The sequence below is a fragment of the Prionailurus bengalensis genome, chromosome B1, assembly GCF_016509475.1.
Source record: "Prionailurus bengalensis isolate Pbe53 chromosome B1, Fcat_Pben_1.1_paternal_pri, whole genome shotgun sequence".
Lineage (NCBI taxonomy): Eukaryota > Metazoa > Chordata > Mammalia > Carnivora > Felidae > Prionailurus > Prionailurus bengalensis.
The window spans coordinates 165853187-165869205 of NC_057344.1; the positions used below are offsets into that span (position 1 = coordinate 165853187).

Genomic DNA, 16019 nt, shown 5'->3' on the forward strand with positions numbered 1-16019 from the left:
AGTTTCTCTCTAGTTTACTGAAAAGGATAAGAAGCTTTCGTGAGATATTCAAAGGGTTATCTTTTCTTTACTGTAATCTGTGACCTAAAGTCATTGCTATGTTTGCTATAGAAAATGGAATTTTCTCACCAATTCAACATACTTAATCCTGTGTCTTTGACCAGATTTTGTTACAATTAAATGAAACAGAGTATATTAGCTGTGAAGATTATCTTGCAAGGTAGTTTATTTCTTTAGGATTTTCTTCTTATAAAATGTGCAAGTGATTAAACTGGAATATTACAATATGATTTCATAATCTATCTTTAAAAAACTTAATAATATATTGCAAATATTTTTCTCATGTCCTTATTTAATGGCTTAATATTACTTCAAAATCTGGCGTATCATTATTTACTTAACCTGTGTGCAACTACACACACACACACACACACACACACACACACACACCGAGTTTCTAGTTTTGTTCTCATTACATAAAACCTTTAAATAAATATCCTGTTATGTAACTATAGGTGTCATTCTTGTTCACTTCTTAGGATACATTTCCAGAAGTGAAATTATTAGGTTTTAAGACATTAACATTTTTAAGCTTTACCAAATTTCTCTTAGGAAAGTTTGTACCCATATATGCTGCCTCCAGCAATGTTTGGGAGGGCTATTTATTTTCCAAATTCCCTTACCAGCATAAGGCCTTTTAACGAAAAAACGAAATCTTGTTAAAATGGTAGACAACAACCCAGGAGCTCATTGTTATATAGTTGGTGTCTCTTTGGGTACTAGTGAAATAATATTTACTTCTATCTGTTTATTGACCACTTGCATTTCTTGCTTTGTGAGTTTCTTATTTATGTACTTTGCCTATTTTACCTTAGGGTACTAATCTTTTTCTTATCACCTATAGTCACTCTTTATATATTATGGATCTTAATATCATTTGTCTGTCATATATTTTGGAAACATGCCCCCCCTCCCATGTCATTTGGTTTTTAGTTTCAGTTAAGGTGTTTCCATGTAGGATTTTTTAAAAAATCAATTTAGGTAATCTCTTCTTTCATATAGAATAGCTTCTTCCTTTATCTGTATGGTTAGAAAGACCTTCTTTGAGGTTTTTTGAAAAAAATCATTTCATTTTAAATTGCTGAATAGTATGAAGTAAAACTCTTACATTTTTCTCCTCTAATTTTTGCCGATTGTCTCAACACTTTTAAAAAAAATGTTTATTTATTTTGAGAGAGAGGGAGAGAGTGCACGCACCCACTCTCATGCAAGCCGGGGTAGGGCAAAAAGAGAGAGAGAGAGAGAATCCCAAGCAGGCTCTGCATGCTGTCAGTGCAGCGCCTGATGCGGGGCTCAGTCTCACTAACCGTGAGATCATGACATCGTCATGAGTCGTGAGTCGTATGCTTAATCTACTGAGCCACCCAGGTGCCCCATTAACACTTTTGATTGAATAAGCCATCCTTTCTCCAGTGAATTGAAATGCCACTTTAAAAAATCATATATTAAATTGTTATACGTACTTGGGTCCCTTTATAAGTTTTCAATTATCTTTCATTTTTTTGTCTATCTTTTTTAGTGCCAGTACCAAACTGTTTTAATTACTATAGCATTATAGTATGTTTTATTTCTGATAGTGCAAATCTCCAATAGTACTTTTATGAACCTATTTGTGCAATTTGTAGTCATTTTTCCATATGAACCTTAGAATATTATTTAGCTCTTCTATGATATTCTTGATAAGAAAGAATAGAAATTCATGGTTAATGGAGGGTAGTCAAGCTAAGTTACTTAGCATGTGAAATATCACTATAGTAACAGCAACCTAATTCTGCTATCCATTTACTGATTTAACAAATACTTATTGGGTGTCAAACACTATGCTAGGGAAGGTTCCCGCTCTTGTGAATCTACTATCAATAAACAAGTAAATAAACATAAAATGTACAGTGACAGATTTTTTAGGTACAATTAAAGAAACCCTTAGGGCAATGATAGAGAGTAACAGGGCGGGATGAAGGTGGTAAGGGACATCTCCCAGAGAGGAAGACCAGGGAAGGTGATGATATTTAAGCTGAAGTCCGAAGGATGAGTCAGCCAAATGAAAAGCAGGGAGAAGAGCGTTCCATGCAAAAGGAAAAGACCTTGAGGTGGCAAAGAACTTGGTCTATTCCAGGAACCAGAGAAAAGTAAGGGATAGGGACAGTAGCAGAAGATAAAGCTGCAGAGTCTGCAAGGGCCAGTTTACGCAGGAGGTCAAAGACTGTGGAAAGGTGTCTGGATTTTATTCTGAGTGCAAAGAAAAGCCACTGACATGTGTTAAGCAGGAAAGCAGCATCTGACCTTGAACACTGAAATCACACACAACAGCTATGAAAGAAGAATTCATTCCACATTCTAAACCTCTGGAAACAAGAATTTTAGTTTTACCCTGAAGGAGACACAGCAGGCTCAATCCTGGACACCACAGAGGAGATTTGCTAAGCACAGAGACAGGGAATAAGATAGAGACAGTAAAATATTACTGCTGTAGCACTAAGGTCTTACAATAGGATTATTTCTGCAGAAACTTGAATTCTCTAGTTGCATCCGTTTCTTACCAGCTCTGGTAATGCCCTTCTTTGCCAGTTGCAAGAGGCCCTTCTTTTTCAGTATGAAGCTGGAGCCAATAAAAATACTGGAACTTACTGCCAGCATTAGGCCTACATACAGACTGTATCTGTTTTCTACATTTGCAGAAATGATCAAGTTGCTTATGCTGGAATTCAGGTCCCTGTAGCTGGAATTCAGGTCCCTGTAGAGGACAGGAGAAGCCAGCAGTCGTGACACATTTGTGATCTCACACCAGGCCTGGGAGAAGTTTGCACAGACTAGAGATAGCATGTAGCCTGGAAAAAAGGAAAGAAGGAAATGTCAACAAACACAAAAAGGAGATACATTAATGTTTACCCCTTTTCTGTAAAAAGAAAGAGAAACCCAAGTGGATGGTACTGAAACTCTGTTTCTTACTGCATGAAGGGAAGTCTCCGGGAGGTGGTTCCCAGTCCTGTGGACACGTTCCGTTTGACTCACACAGGTTCTTAAAAATGTTTTGAAATTGTTTAGTTGTCATCATTTAAAAATGAGAGATTTCACCTGAAAGTCTGGTGAATCTTATAAATTGGAGAATCTGGACAACATTTGCTTGGTTCTTCGTTCTAGCAAAACAGCAACGTGACTTGTGCTCATTAATCCATCACTGTCCCCCACACGCACCTCACTCCTCATGATCAGCATGGCTCCTGGGGAGCAGTGTTTATGATGCCTGGGCATAGGGACGGGCAGGGGAATCCATCGGTCAGAATGTTATAGGAAATGCAGCTAACCCATTCTGTGGGGTGTGAACTGTGCCTTTCAGAAAACGTATTTAAAAGTGGGTTTAGGGTTCTGTACTACTTTCCCTGAAGAGAATGATTTTTCAGGTCTACTCCTCTCCCTTCTCCTAAATTAAATAGAATCTAATAAAAAAATGAATTAAACCTCAGTAAGCTTTTCTTAGAATGGGATTCAAATAAACATGTAAATCTACTGAACCAGACCCGGTATTAGAAGTGCCTTGGAATTTGAAAGCTAAATGCAAAAACACAAATGAACCCACGATAGACAATGTAAGAAACATTTATTTATTTATTTATTTATTTATTTATTTATTTATTTATTTATTTATTTTTAAATGATTGTTTTTTTGTTTTTTTTTTTTTAATTTTTTTTCAACGTTTATTTATTTTTGGGACAGAGAGAGACAGAGCATGAACCGGGGAGGGTCAGAGAGAGAGGGAGACACAGAATCGGAAACAGGCTCCAGGCTCTGAGCCATCAGCCCAGAGCCCGACACAGGGCTCGAACTCCCGGACCGTGAGATCGTGACCTGGCTGAAGTCGGACGCTTAACCGACTGCGCCACCCAGGTGCCCCGATTGTTTTTGAGAGAGAGAGAGACAGAAAGCACCTGCACATGAGTGAGGGTGGGGTGGAGAGACAGGGGACAGAGGATCCCAAGCAGGCTCCAGGCTGACAGCAGAGGGCCCAATGTAGGGATCCAACTCATGAGCCAAAGTAGGACAGCCAACCGTCTGAGCCACCCAGCTGCCCCTGTAAAAAACTTTTAATCTGTTCTCCACTTGAAAAGCTAGCTGCGAACCAAGTGACATTGTGACTAGATTTTCTGACTCTCTTCTAACTTTTTTCCTTTTATTTTTATTTTAAGTATCGTTAACATACAGTATTATGTTAGTTTCATTTTTGTCTTTAAAAAGCATATTTTTTCCGTTCTAACAAAGAAGGCAAAGCTAAATGAATCAACTACAATATTAGAGTTCAATGAAAAAAATTAGTTTTACATCTCAATTTTTTTTTTTTTTTTTTACATCTCAGAAATCTTAAGAAGGCAAAACAGTTTGACCAAATGATGTCTTAGGGATAAAACTTTGGTAACTGTATTAATGCCTCTCTGACATTATGCAGTTATCTGAATTTACCACTTACAAAGTTAGGAAACAACTATAAAATTCAGGCCTTAAAAAGGTAAAATAATTGAATTCAAGCCTTTCATGATTATTATTTCACTTATTTCTTATCATTTGAAAATGAATAAACTGTTTCAAAGATACAGCATAAATTCTAAGTCAAAATTGCTAAATATTCCAAGAAGAATTCTATGGCTATAGGTATAGTCTATAACATTGAGGAATTTTCAGGCAGGTTGTTTTAATAAGAATTGCTACAAATTTTCAAACAAGCTAGCCCTTAGCAATCTTGTTCCAGTCACTGTTCATCTCATCTAAACCTCAAGAATGGAAAATGATTTTCATAGTAAGAGTTTCCATTCCGTTAATTCCTGAGAGAGGAAACATCTGACTTGACTTTCCAGTGAATTCCATGGCTGCAGTGGTGTTACTTACTATGTAATTAACATAACCATTCCAAAACTTCATCTGGGAAAACAGTGTGGGCAGGTCTCATTCCAGTGAAACAATATTCTTTCTAAGCTGTTGACACAGCAAAATGTTTCCGACATTTTAGGGGGGTGTGGGGGCAGAGGGCAATAAGGGAAAGCAAATAATCTTTGTTGTATTTTGTAAGTTCTTATTGTGAACAGTAGATATTAATGTGCAAGTTTTACGGCAGGAACAATAATAAAAATCTTGTCTAGTTTCTGACCTTCGAGAAATGGCTTTATGTTTTGGGTGCATGTTGATGAGAGGAGCCTACAGCAGATGTGACTGAAGCAGGAAGTGGGGGGGGTGAAGGGTGGGTTGGTGGGTGTGGAGTAGTGTAGGGCAGAAGGAGACAGATGGGTGAAGTACAGTGTGTGGGCAGAGAGTCTGTGGAGTATTTCAGAGGGATCAGATATCTGAGTTGGCTTCTGAAGATTCTAGTAAACAAAGTAAGTTTAATCTAAACTTTATTCAACACAGAGAAAATCTATTACATTCATTATATTTTATTTTTTAAATGTTTATTTTTGAGAGAGAGAGAGAGAGCGAGAGAGAGCGTGCACACGTGTGCAAGCGGGGGAGGGACAGAAAAAGAGGGAGACACAGAATCTGAAGCAGACTCCAGGCTCTGAGCTGTCAGCACAGAGCAGCAACATCGGGCTGGAACCCACAAACCCAACTGAGGAATCATGACCTGAGCCAAAGTCAGATGCTTAATCAATTGAGCCACCCAGGCACCCATCGTTATATTTTATTTTAATAGACACTATAATAGCCTCTAAAATGATGGAACCAACTCATACTCCTACAAGCAGGGAGCATGCATTAATTCTTTGGTACTGTTATTATTAATTTGTGTAAATATTGAGTGATTAATATTTAGAAAATATGTGTCAGTTATAAAGAAAAATAATTCAATATGCATCAATGTGTCAACCACCCAATTTAAGAAATAAAACATTATCTCTAACATTATCTCTGACTTCCTGCAAAAGATCCCTATTCTTTACCAAAAAAAAAAAAAGATTTCCCTTATATGACTATATCTTTAAAACATAAATTATTTAGTTTTACCTCTTGCACCTTATAAAATATAGTCATACAGTAGGTTCTTTGGAGACTTGCTTGTTTTTGAGATTTATCAGTGTTGATGCACCTGGCTTTAGGGTTTGTTTTTGCCTAGTTCTACCGAATTTCACCGTATGATTATCTCACAATTTTTCTATTTTACAGTTGGTGGACATTTGGGTAATGTACAACATTTTTGCTCTCCAAACAGTACTGCTAACGTTTGTAGTTATGTTGAAACATATAATTAATGATATCTGACAATTTTTGACCCCATGAAAATAGCAGTTTCATATTGTTGAACTTGATATGTATGTTCTATGTACAAGTGTGAAAGTTCACTTATACACATACAACTTAAAAATTTAAAAACAAAGTTAAATTGTCTGTAGGATTGTATACCTTTCCTCACCTTGAGCTCTGTTGCTATCTATAAACATGGACAAGTTAAGTATTCACTCTCGACTTCAATTTCCTCATCTCTAAAATGAGGGAGTTTGACTCAATGATTCTGAAGATGCCTTCTATAATTTGTGATTTGATCATAAGCTATCTTTGTTCCCAGAGTAATTTACTTACAATCCCAGTGGCTCATAAATGTTGCTGATACACCAGCTTTAAATTCACAGGCACTTGGAGTTGAAAGACATTTTAAAGAAACCGATGCCAAGATTATTAAGTGACTTGCCAAAGCCATGTAATTGCCTAAATCACAGCCAAGTATTTGGCTGGCCAATTTCCAGGCCAGTATTCTTATTTCAGAAAAGTAAAAACATAAAGTAAAAATAAAGCCAGTTGAAAGTTATTAATGTTTATACAAAGATGAAATACTTTGAATAATTTTTTTCAGGTACAATTTGCCTATGGAGAGTAATAATTAAAATTGTCCAGTTTATTACATACAGTAGGAAGTTGGTTCCTAAGAAGTCAATGATTGCATAAAACTGCATTTTTAATCACTACAAGATATTTCCAGTTTGAGGAAATCATTGTCTCACCATCTATATTATGTGTTAGTTTGGCTTATTATTCAGCAAATATTTACTCCCTCGTACCTCCTGATGTGGGCAGAGCGTTCTTCCCCTGAGGTCAGGCTGAAAGTGAGTTGGTGGTCAATGGGACAACAGCAGAGGTGATATGAAGACAGGCTTCAAATGCACTTATGTGCTTAGGTTTACTCTCTTTTACCTCTGTATTGGTCAGGAATAGAGCTTCCCTAAGGAACTGCTGCCCCTTCAGCCTGAGCCCCAGAATGAAAATACATGGAGCAGATCTAAGTTCATCCCACAGGAAGGAGCCAAGCCTGCACGGACATGTAGCCTGATGCAGAGACACCCAAGTGAACACAGGTTAGTTCAATCAACCATCAGCTGATCTGCAGACACATTGGCAAGAGTATATGATTGTTGTTTTCAGCCGTTGAGTTTGGGGTTATATATTACATAGCAATAGCTGACTGATACACTTGTCTATTCCTATTAGCATACAAAAATAAATAAATAAATGAATCTCTTTATATTCCCTACAATTTATTCTCCAAATATCAGCCAGTGTGAATCAGATTATGTCATTCCTCTGCTTAATTTCCCTCTCCCACCCCATGACTTTTCATTGTTATTATAACAAAATCTAAACTTCTCATCCTGGACTCTTTAAAAGCTTTACATGCTCTGACATTATATTGCATCTCTCTCTCTCATTCATTCTCTGAAATAACACTAGCTGTCTTTTCAATCATTAATTCAGCAGTTATTGAGTATCTACTGTCCGTGAGGCATTTTCTAGAAGCTGGGGATACAATGATGAATAACATAGAATTCCTGCTCTCATGTTTATTCTAATGAGGGGAAACAAACAAGTAAACTAATAACTACATATCTTGAGTTCCATGGGAAGCAGTAAAATTAGAATAAGGAATTTTTTTTTTTTAATGAAGTGGACAAACCTTTCTGCTATGTATAAATGCAACAATCTTGAGGCAGTGGTGTGCTTGAGGCTGACTGGGATGATGGAAGGGAGATGGCAAGAGATGAGGTGAAAGTGTGGTAGGGGGCAACATCAGGTGAAATGAGTCTTTAGATTAGTAGGTCCAAACTTGTCATTCTCCCTGTAAAATTCTACAATGGCTTCCTTTCTCCAAAATCCCCACCATAGTCTATCAGGGCTAACAGGATGCTGCCTCCTGTTATCTCTCTAACCACATTCCCTACAATTTTTTTTGGTCCTGTTTCTTTCATAAACTAAATTCCTTCTCACCTTAAAGCTTTGTGACGTGTGCCTTAGCCTGGGTAGTGGCTGGCAAGCTAACTACTCCTCATTGAGCTCTTACTTGAAAATGGTACTTCCTTAGAAAGGCCTTCCTGCCTACCCACTCTAAAGAAACTTCTCACTTTCCATCATATCACCTTACTGCCCATGAAACAAACTTCTTCTCACAGCTTCATTATGGCTTTATAGCAGCCTTGTAAATTCATATATCTATTTCTTTTTTAAAAATTCTTTTCTTGGGGCGCCTGGGTGGTGCAGTCGGTTAAGCGTCGGACTTCAGCCAGGTCACGATCTCGCGGTCCGTGAGTTCGAGCCCCGCGTCAGGCTCTGGGCTGATGGCTCGGAGCCTGGAGCCTGTTTCCAATTCTGTGTCTCCCTCTCTCTCTGCCCCTCCCCCGTTCATGCTCTGTCTCTCTCTGTCCCAAAAACAAATAAAAACATTGAAAAAAAATTCTTTTTTTGTTTAATGTTATTTATTTTTGAGAGAGCGAGTGAGCAAGCAGGGGAGGGGCAGAGAGAGAGGGAGACAGAGAATCACAAGCAGACTGCACACTGTTGGTGTAGAGATTGACGCAGGGCTCAAACTCATGAACCATGAAATCATGACCTGAATAAAAAATCAAGAGTTGGATGCTCAACCGACTGAGCCATCCAGGCACCGCTTTTTATTTACTCAACAAAATAATTGTTGAACACCTACCATGCAAGGCATTATGTTAGGTATTCATTTATTCAACACTTTGCAAATTCTTATTAAGCAATTCCTGTGTTCCAGGCCCTGCTCTAAGAACAGGTGAGATAGTGATCAACAAAACAGGTGAACAGGTCTCTGTTCCCCTGAAGCTGACTGACAACTTTAGTGAGAGAGAACTATCAGACAGGAACAAGGGGAGCAGAATAGAAATGAGAAATAATTTGGCACAGAATAAGAATGAGAAATTATTTTGAGCAGATATGGAAAGCAAGTCATAGTAATATATCTACATATAAACTCCGTTAAGGCTGGGTAAGAAGACCATGATTTCAATTAACCAAAGTAAAATTGAGAAGACACTCTTGATGAAAGAAAAAAAAATTAACCGAGATCTTACCACCATCGGTGTGTTTGGAAGCCAAGTACTGTAGGAGGACTGTTGCCCATCAAATCTCCTACATAACCCGCTGTTCTTTTCACACCTTACAATCTGTATATTACTAAAGGTACTAAAGCACTAAAGATAAAATCCTCCAGAAATTAAAAAAAGGCTTAAAGAATGAAGATGTAGGAAAGGAACTTAAAGGACAATATTGCAATAAGGTACATTTATATCAGACAACAAAAGGAAACAAAAGGCATCCAAATTGGTAAGGAAGAAGTAAAACTTTCACTATTTGCAGATGACATGATACTGTATATAGAAAGCTCCAAAGACTCTACCAAAGAAACTACTAGAACTGATAATCAAATTCATTCAGTGAGGTCATAGGTTACAAAATCAACATACAGAAATCTGTTGTATTTCTACACACCAATAATGAAGCAGCAAAAAGAAAAATCAAGAAAAGAATCCCATTTACAATTGTACCAAAATAGTAAGATGCCAGGAATAAACCTAAGCAAAGAGGGGAAAGATCTGTACTCGAAAACTGTAAAACACTGATGAAAGAAATTTAAAAGGACACGAAGAAATGGAAAGACATTGCATGCTCGTGGATTAGAAGAACAAAGATTGTTAAAATGTCAATCCTACCCAAAGCACTCTACACATTTAATGCAATCTCTATCAAAATACCAACACCATTTTTTAAGAACTAGAACAATCCTAAAATTTGTATGGAACCACAAAAGACCCCAAATAGCCAAAGTAACCTTGAAAAAGCAAAGCAAAGCAAAGCAAAGCAAAGCTAGAAGTATCACAGTTCTGGACTTCAAGTTATACTGCAAAGTTATAGTGATCAAAACAGTATGGTGCTGGCACAAAAATAGACACATAGTCAATAGAACGGAATAGAAACCCAGAAATAAATGCACAATTATATAGTTAATCAGTTTTTGACAAACCCGGAAAAATATGCAATGGGAAAAAGACTGTCCCTTCAACAAATGGTGTTGGGAAAACTGGATCACTTTCTTACCCATACACAAAAATAAATTCAAAATGGATTAAAACCCCAAATGTGAGCTGTGAAACCATAAAAATCTTAGAAAAGAACACAAGTAGTAACTTCTTTGACATTGGTCATAGAAAGTTCTTTCTAGATATGTCTTCTGAGGCAAGGGAAAGAAAAGCAAAAATAAACTATTGGGACTTCATTAAAATAAAAATCTGCACAGCAAAATAAACAGTCAAAAAAACTAAAAGATAACCTACAGAAGGGCACCTGGATGGCTCAGTCAGTGAAGCAACTGACTCTTGATTTAGGCTCAGGTCATGATCTCATGCTCCTGAGATGGAGCCCCACATTGAGTTCCACACTGAGCATGGAGCCTGCTTGGGATTCTCTCTCTCTCTTTCCCTCTCTCCCTCCCTCTCACTATCCCTCCCTCACTCAGCATGAGCATGCACACTCTCTCTTTCAAAATAAATAAATAACCATTAAAAAAGAACAACCTACAGAATGAGGGATGATATTTGCAATGACATATCTGATAAAGGGCTAGTATCCAAAATATATAAAGAACTTATAAAACTCAACACTCCCCAAACAAATAATCCAATTAAAAAACAGGCAGAAGACATGAACAGATACTTCTCCAAAGAAGATACACAGATCATCAACAGATACATGAAAAGATGTTCATTATCACTTACCATCAGGGAAATGCAAATCAAAACTACAATGAGATATCAGAACTGTCAGAATGGCTAAAATCAACAACATAAGAAACAACAGGTGTTGGTGAGGATGGGGAGAAAAAGAAACCCTTATGTACTGTTGGTGGGAATGCAAACAGGTGCAGCCACTGTGAAACACAGTATGGAAGTGCCTCAAAAAGTTAAAAATAGAATTACCCTACCATCCAGAATACAAAAACACTGATTCAAAGGGATACATGCACCCCTATGTTTATAGAAGCATTATTTACAATAGCCAAATTGTGGAAGCAGCCCAATTGTCAATCGATTGATGCATGGATAAAGAAGATGTGGGGTGTGCGTGTGTGTGTGTGTGTGTATAATATTACTCAGCCATAAAAACAAATGAAATCTTGCCAATTGCAATGACATGGATGGAGCTAGGGAGTATAATGCTAAGTGAAATAAGTCAGAGAAAGACAAATACCATATGACGTCACTCATATGTGGAATTTCAGAAACAAACAAGCAAAGGGGGCAAAAAAGAGAGAGGGACAAATCAAGAAACAGACTCTTAAGTATAGAGAACAAACTGATGGTTATCAGAGGGGAGAGGAGTGGGCAGATGGATGAAATAGGTGATGGGGATTAAGGAGGGCACTTGTGATGAGTACTAAGTGATACATGGAAGTGTTGAATCACTATATTGTAAACCTGAAACTAATATTACACTGTATGTTAACTAACTGGAATTAAAATAAAAACTTACAAAAATAAAAACAATTATGTATAGCCCATATTAAATATTAGACTAAACAATTTTTTTTTTTATTTTTTTATTTTTTTATTTTTTTATTTTTGGGACAGAGAGAGACAGAGCATGAACGGGGCAGGGGCAGAGAGAGAGGGAGACACAGAATCGGAAACAGGCTCCAGGCTCTGAGCCATCAGCCCAGAGCCTGATGCGGGGCTCGAACTCCCGGACCGCGAGATTGTGACCTGGCTGAAGCCGGACGCTTAACCGACTGCGCCACCCAGGCGCCCCTAGACTAAACAATTTTGAGCATACTGTTTCCTGGAAAACGTTTAGTTGAGAATTTTAACTACCTTTAAGCACTCTTGAATTTCAGCACTTGGGAAATCTATGGAAGGCTGGAAAACCAACCTGTAAAAATCTGGAGGCAATCTTTTTTAGTGCAGTAGAAAAGCAGCTATCTATTACACAAAAAATAATTTTCCTGATAATAAACGTTGTGCTCACTTGGTGAAATTTTTAAAAAATTTGTAAATGTTTATTTATTTTTGAGAGAGAGACACAGAGACAGAGACAGCGTGTGAGTGGGGGAGGGGCAGAGAGAGGGAGACACAGAATCTGAAGCAGGCTCCAGGCTCCCAGCTGTCAGCACAAAGCCCGATGTGGGGCTCGAATTCATGGACCATGAGATCATGACCTGAGCCAGTTGGATGCTTAACCAACTGACACACCCAGGCGCCCCCACTTGGTGAAATTTTGAGAAATGTTTATAACAAAGAATTTTTTTAGAGTAAGATTTCAGAATCATTAAAATGAATACCACTGCATCCAACAGAGCCAGAAAACGGGGTTGGGCACCTACAGAAAAACAAAGGCCCAAATAATTTTGTGCCTGGTTTGATCACTAATTATGAAACATTATTCAATTGGCTGGGCCTTGGTTTCTGTATCTGTAAAAAGGAGAAAATGACTACGTAATAAAATTCATAGAATTTAATTATGCGTGAAGATCAACTGATACATCTTTATGCAAACCCGTTTTGAAAATTTGAGATTATATACACGAATACGGGACATATCCTAATCAGTACAAGAGAGATACAGCCAGTCCTCAAAGAATACAGTTCCTTAATTTCTTCTTCTCAGAACCATGACAAACTAAATTAGCCTTAAAAACCATCTATGTCATTTTTTATTCTGCTAGCTGGCTGCACCCTGGAAAAGTAGTCCACTTGGTAAAAACTTTGAAAACCATTGGGTCCTCTCTATCTCCAGCTTATTGTCCCTACTGCCAAACCAGCTCAGAATTCTCAAGCAGAGGCCCTGGAATATATGGTTTGTCCTCCTTACAGCCCAGTCTTTCTGTCCTTTGTTTCCTTTATCACCTTCTACAGTCCCATGGTACACAATCTTCATGCAGTTGGTGCTTCATAGGTGACAGGTATATTTCTTACATTCTATTTTCATGGTGTCATATTTTCATAGTAATAAGCTCCTATTGGCTGTTGGACTGAAATTGAGATCTGTGGAATATGTGACATAATATCAAAAACCTAAATAAAAAAAAACCTTCATATGTATTATTTATTTACTTATGTACTTACTTATTATTTATAGAAAATTTTGGCTTAGAAGGTTTTTTGAAGCGTCTATGGTTTTAAGAGTCAAAACCAAGACATGGGGTCAACTTTTTCTTCATGGAAGCCCAAATGGAATATTCTAACCTCAGATATCATGATGGACTCTTTGTCATTCAGGCCTCAGCTCAAATACAACTTTTTCTAAGGGGTGTTCCCTGAGTACCCAATCTAAACACCCCCTACTCTCTCAAGACATTATCCATAACACTTACCACTCTTGTAATGTCCTTTTTTATTCATTTGCTTCTTGCATAGTATCAGCCTTGTACACAGTAAGCTGCATGCAAGGCTTTAACTAGAGTCTAGACTTAAAAACTGAGAACAAACTGAAGGCTGATGGGGGGTGGGAGGGAGAGTAGGGTAGGTGATGGGTATTGAAGAGGGCATCTTTTGGGATGAGCACTGGGTGTTGTATGGAAACTAATTTGACAATAAATTTCATATAATAAAAATAAATAAATACATAAAAACAAAAATAACTAGAGTCTAGGACTAGACTGTCTTGTGAATCCCTTCATACCAGCACCTAGGTCAGTGCCTGGCACATGGGACTCCTGTTATTTGGATGACTGACTGACTGAATGAATGAATGAAAAATTGAGACTCTACTCCATTTCAGGCCCTGAACTGTGTGTTTCCTATGTAATCTCACAACTGTAAACTGTATGAATTATTCCCAATTTATTGATGAAGACTCAAGGAGGTTAAGTCATAGTGCAGAAGACTCATGCCAGAGCCCAATCTTTTCCCACCATTGACAAGGATTCTGATTTCTCTGGTCTTTCCCACACAAATAGAATTCATCACAGGTATTAAGCATTGAGCTTGAGTATTTCTTGTTGGAACTAAAGGCATGAGCAAAGCAGGAAAAACACCTGTTCCTAGAGCAAGTGTAATTCACATACCCTTCTTACTTACAGATCCTTGGGTAAACAAGGGTGGATGTGTTATTAACAGTCTGACTTACTGGTTTAGGAATTATTCAGACAAAGGTCACACAACCTGACTATCTAGGAAATAATTCCAGATCCGGCTGCTTTAGTAACCACTTCCAAAATCTCACCTTTTGAGTAATTCCTGAATTGTTCAGGCGTTTTCTCTTTGTGTCCCTTCTCTCTCTTGCTGGGCATAGTTTTGATTAGCTCAGTGTCTCCCCCTCCAATTCCCCCCACCCAACGTCTTTTTAGTTCAAACTTCCCACATCAAAGATACTCCGGAGGAGCCCAGAGGAGAGAAAAACCGGGAAATGCTCAGTAACTTTGGGAAGGTATTCTTACCACGCCCTTCAATCCTCCCCCTTCCTGTCCATACCAGGTAATTTAGAAATCCGCGTTCCCCTAGACACCTTGAAAGCTGTCACGTCGGTTGAGGCACACCCTTCCTGTCCTGTGGCATGCCCTCAGGTATTCCGGTCCCTACTTCTGTCCCAGCTCACACGCGCCTTCTGTACTGAGACTTCAGAAAGCCTGCTAGTGTTGTAAACAGCTGGCAAAGGGCAAGTGGCGTCCTCGCCCAGCGATTTTTCAGGATTCGAGTGGGGGCCGAAACCCCAGCAGTAACAAGCCTATACAAATCACTGCGCCCGGTTCCCGGTCTCCTCTTCTGTTGGGCTCTCGCCTTAGGCAGCCAAGAGGTGGCTGCACAGCGAGCCAGACGCGAGGCTAGCAGGGTTGCAGAAGTGTTCATCTCGAAGACAGAGGAGAGAGGTGGACGGCCCAGGCGGGTCCGGCGCCCTGCCCCGAGGTCCAGGGCGTCTGACCTTCCACCGTGTGTGACCCTCTCGGAGCCAGCGCAGGGCGCCACACCAGACTCCCGTCCCGTCCCCGGGCACGCCCTCTGCCCACCGGGTGACTTCGACCGCGGACTCTGGAAGAGTCTTTCTCAGACGAGACTCGAGAATCTTCCCACAGCACCCTGAATTTCCCCGTCCCGACACTCGGCACGCTGTAATTTACGTGGGTTCTGCCTCCTGGACCAGAGGGAGAGCCAAGTTTATGTCTTTTTCGACTCAGGCTTTCCCAGAGCCTGGCTTATTATAGGCACCAATAAATATTTATTGACTGGCTGACTGGCTGAAAGACCGAATGCGTAAACTCAAGAATGAATGCATTACGAGCGGGTGTATTCGTGTCTCTTCCCCACAAGCACCCGGGACCGCCCACCCGGTCATCGCTACCCAGATGCCAGATCCCTCGGCTCGGGGACAGACACTCACCTTCCCGGCAGGGCTCTCCAGGCGGCAGCCTCACCTGTGCCCCCATGGCCCCCAGACGGGGCTTCCCGGAGCAGGCGTCGCTCCTCCTCCACCTGGGCTTCTCCTCCTCCCCCGGGACCCGCGATGGGGCGGAGCTGCAGGGTCTGGCATTGGCGCGCACTGACTCCGCCCCCGGGCAGCTTCAGCCAATGTGACTGGAGCCTCCTCGCGAGCCACGCCCCCGAGATATGAGGCTGGGAGGCGGCTCCTAGCTTGCAGATCCTGGTCCCTGTGGCTGGCGGGAACGCCACCTGCCGCTGTGGTCGGAGGCTGGGGCCGCGCA

The 16019-nt window shown here is 39.7% G+C and overlaps 1 protein-coding gene across 1 annotated transcript in view; it reads right to left on the bottom strand.

The window, feature by feature from the left end:
- NIPAL1 (NIPA like domain containing 1) overlaps window positions 1-15813 on the bottom strand; it is a 31079-nt gene extending 15266 nt beyond the window's left edge. Inside the window, exons 1-2 of the mRNA XM_043572719.1 lie at window positions 15698-15813; window positions 2601-2888 (exon numbers count right to left, since the gene is read on the bottom strand). Coding sequence (XP_043428654.1) covers window positions 2601-2888; window positions 15698-15743 — 334 coding nt within the window. The 5' untranslated portion in view covers window positions 15744-15813. The remainder of the gene's footprint in view (window positions 1-2600; window positions 2889-15697) is intronic.
- Window positions 15814-16019: the final 206 nt, after the last annotated feature.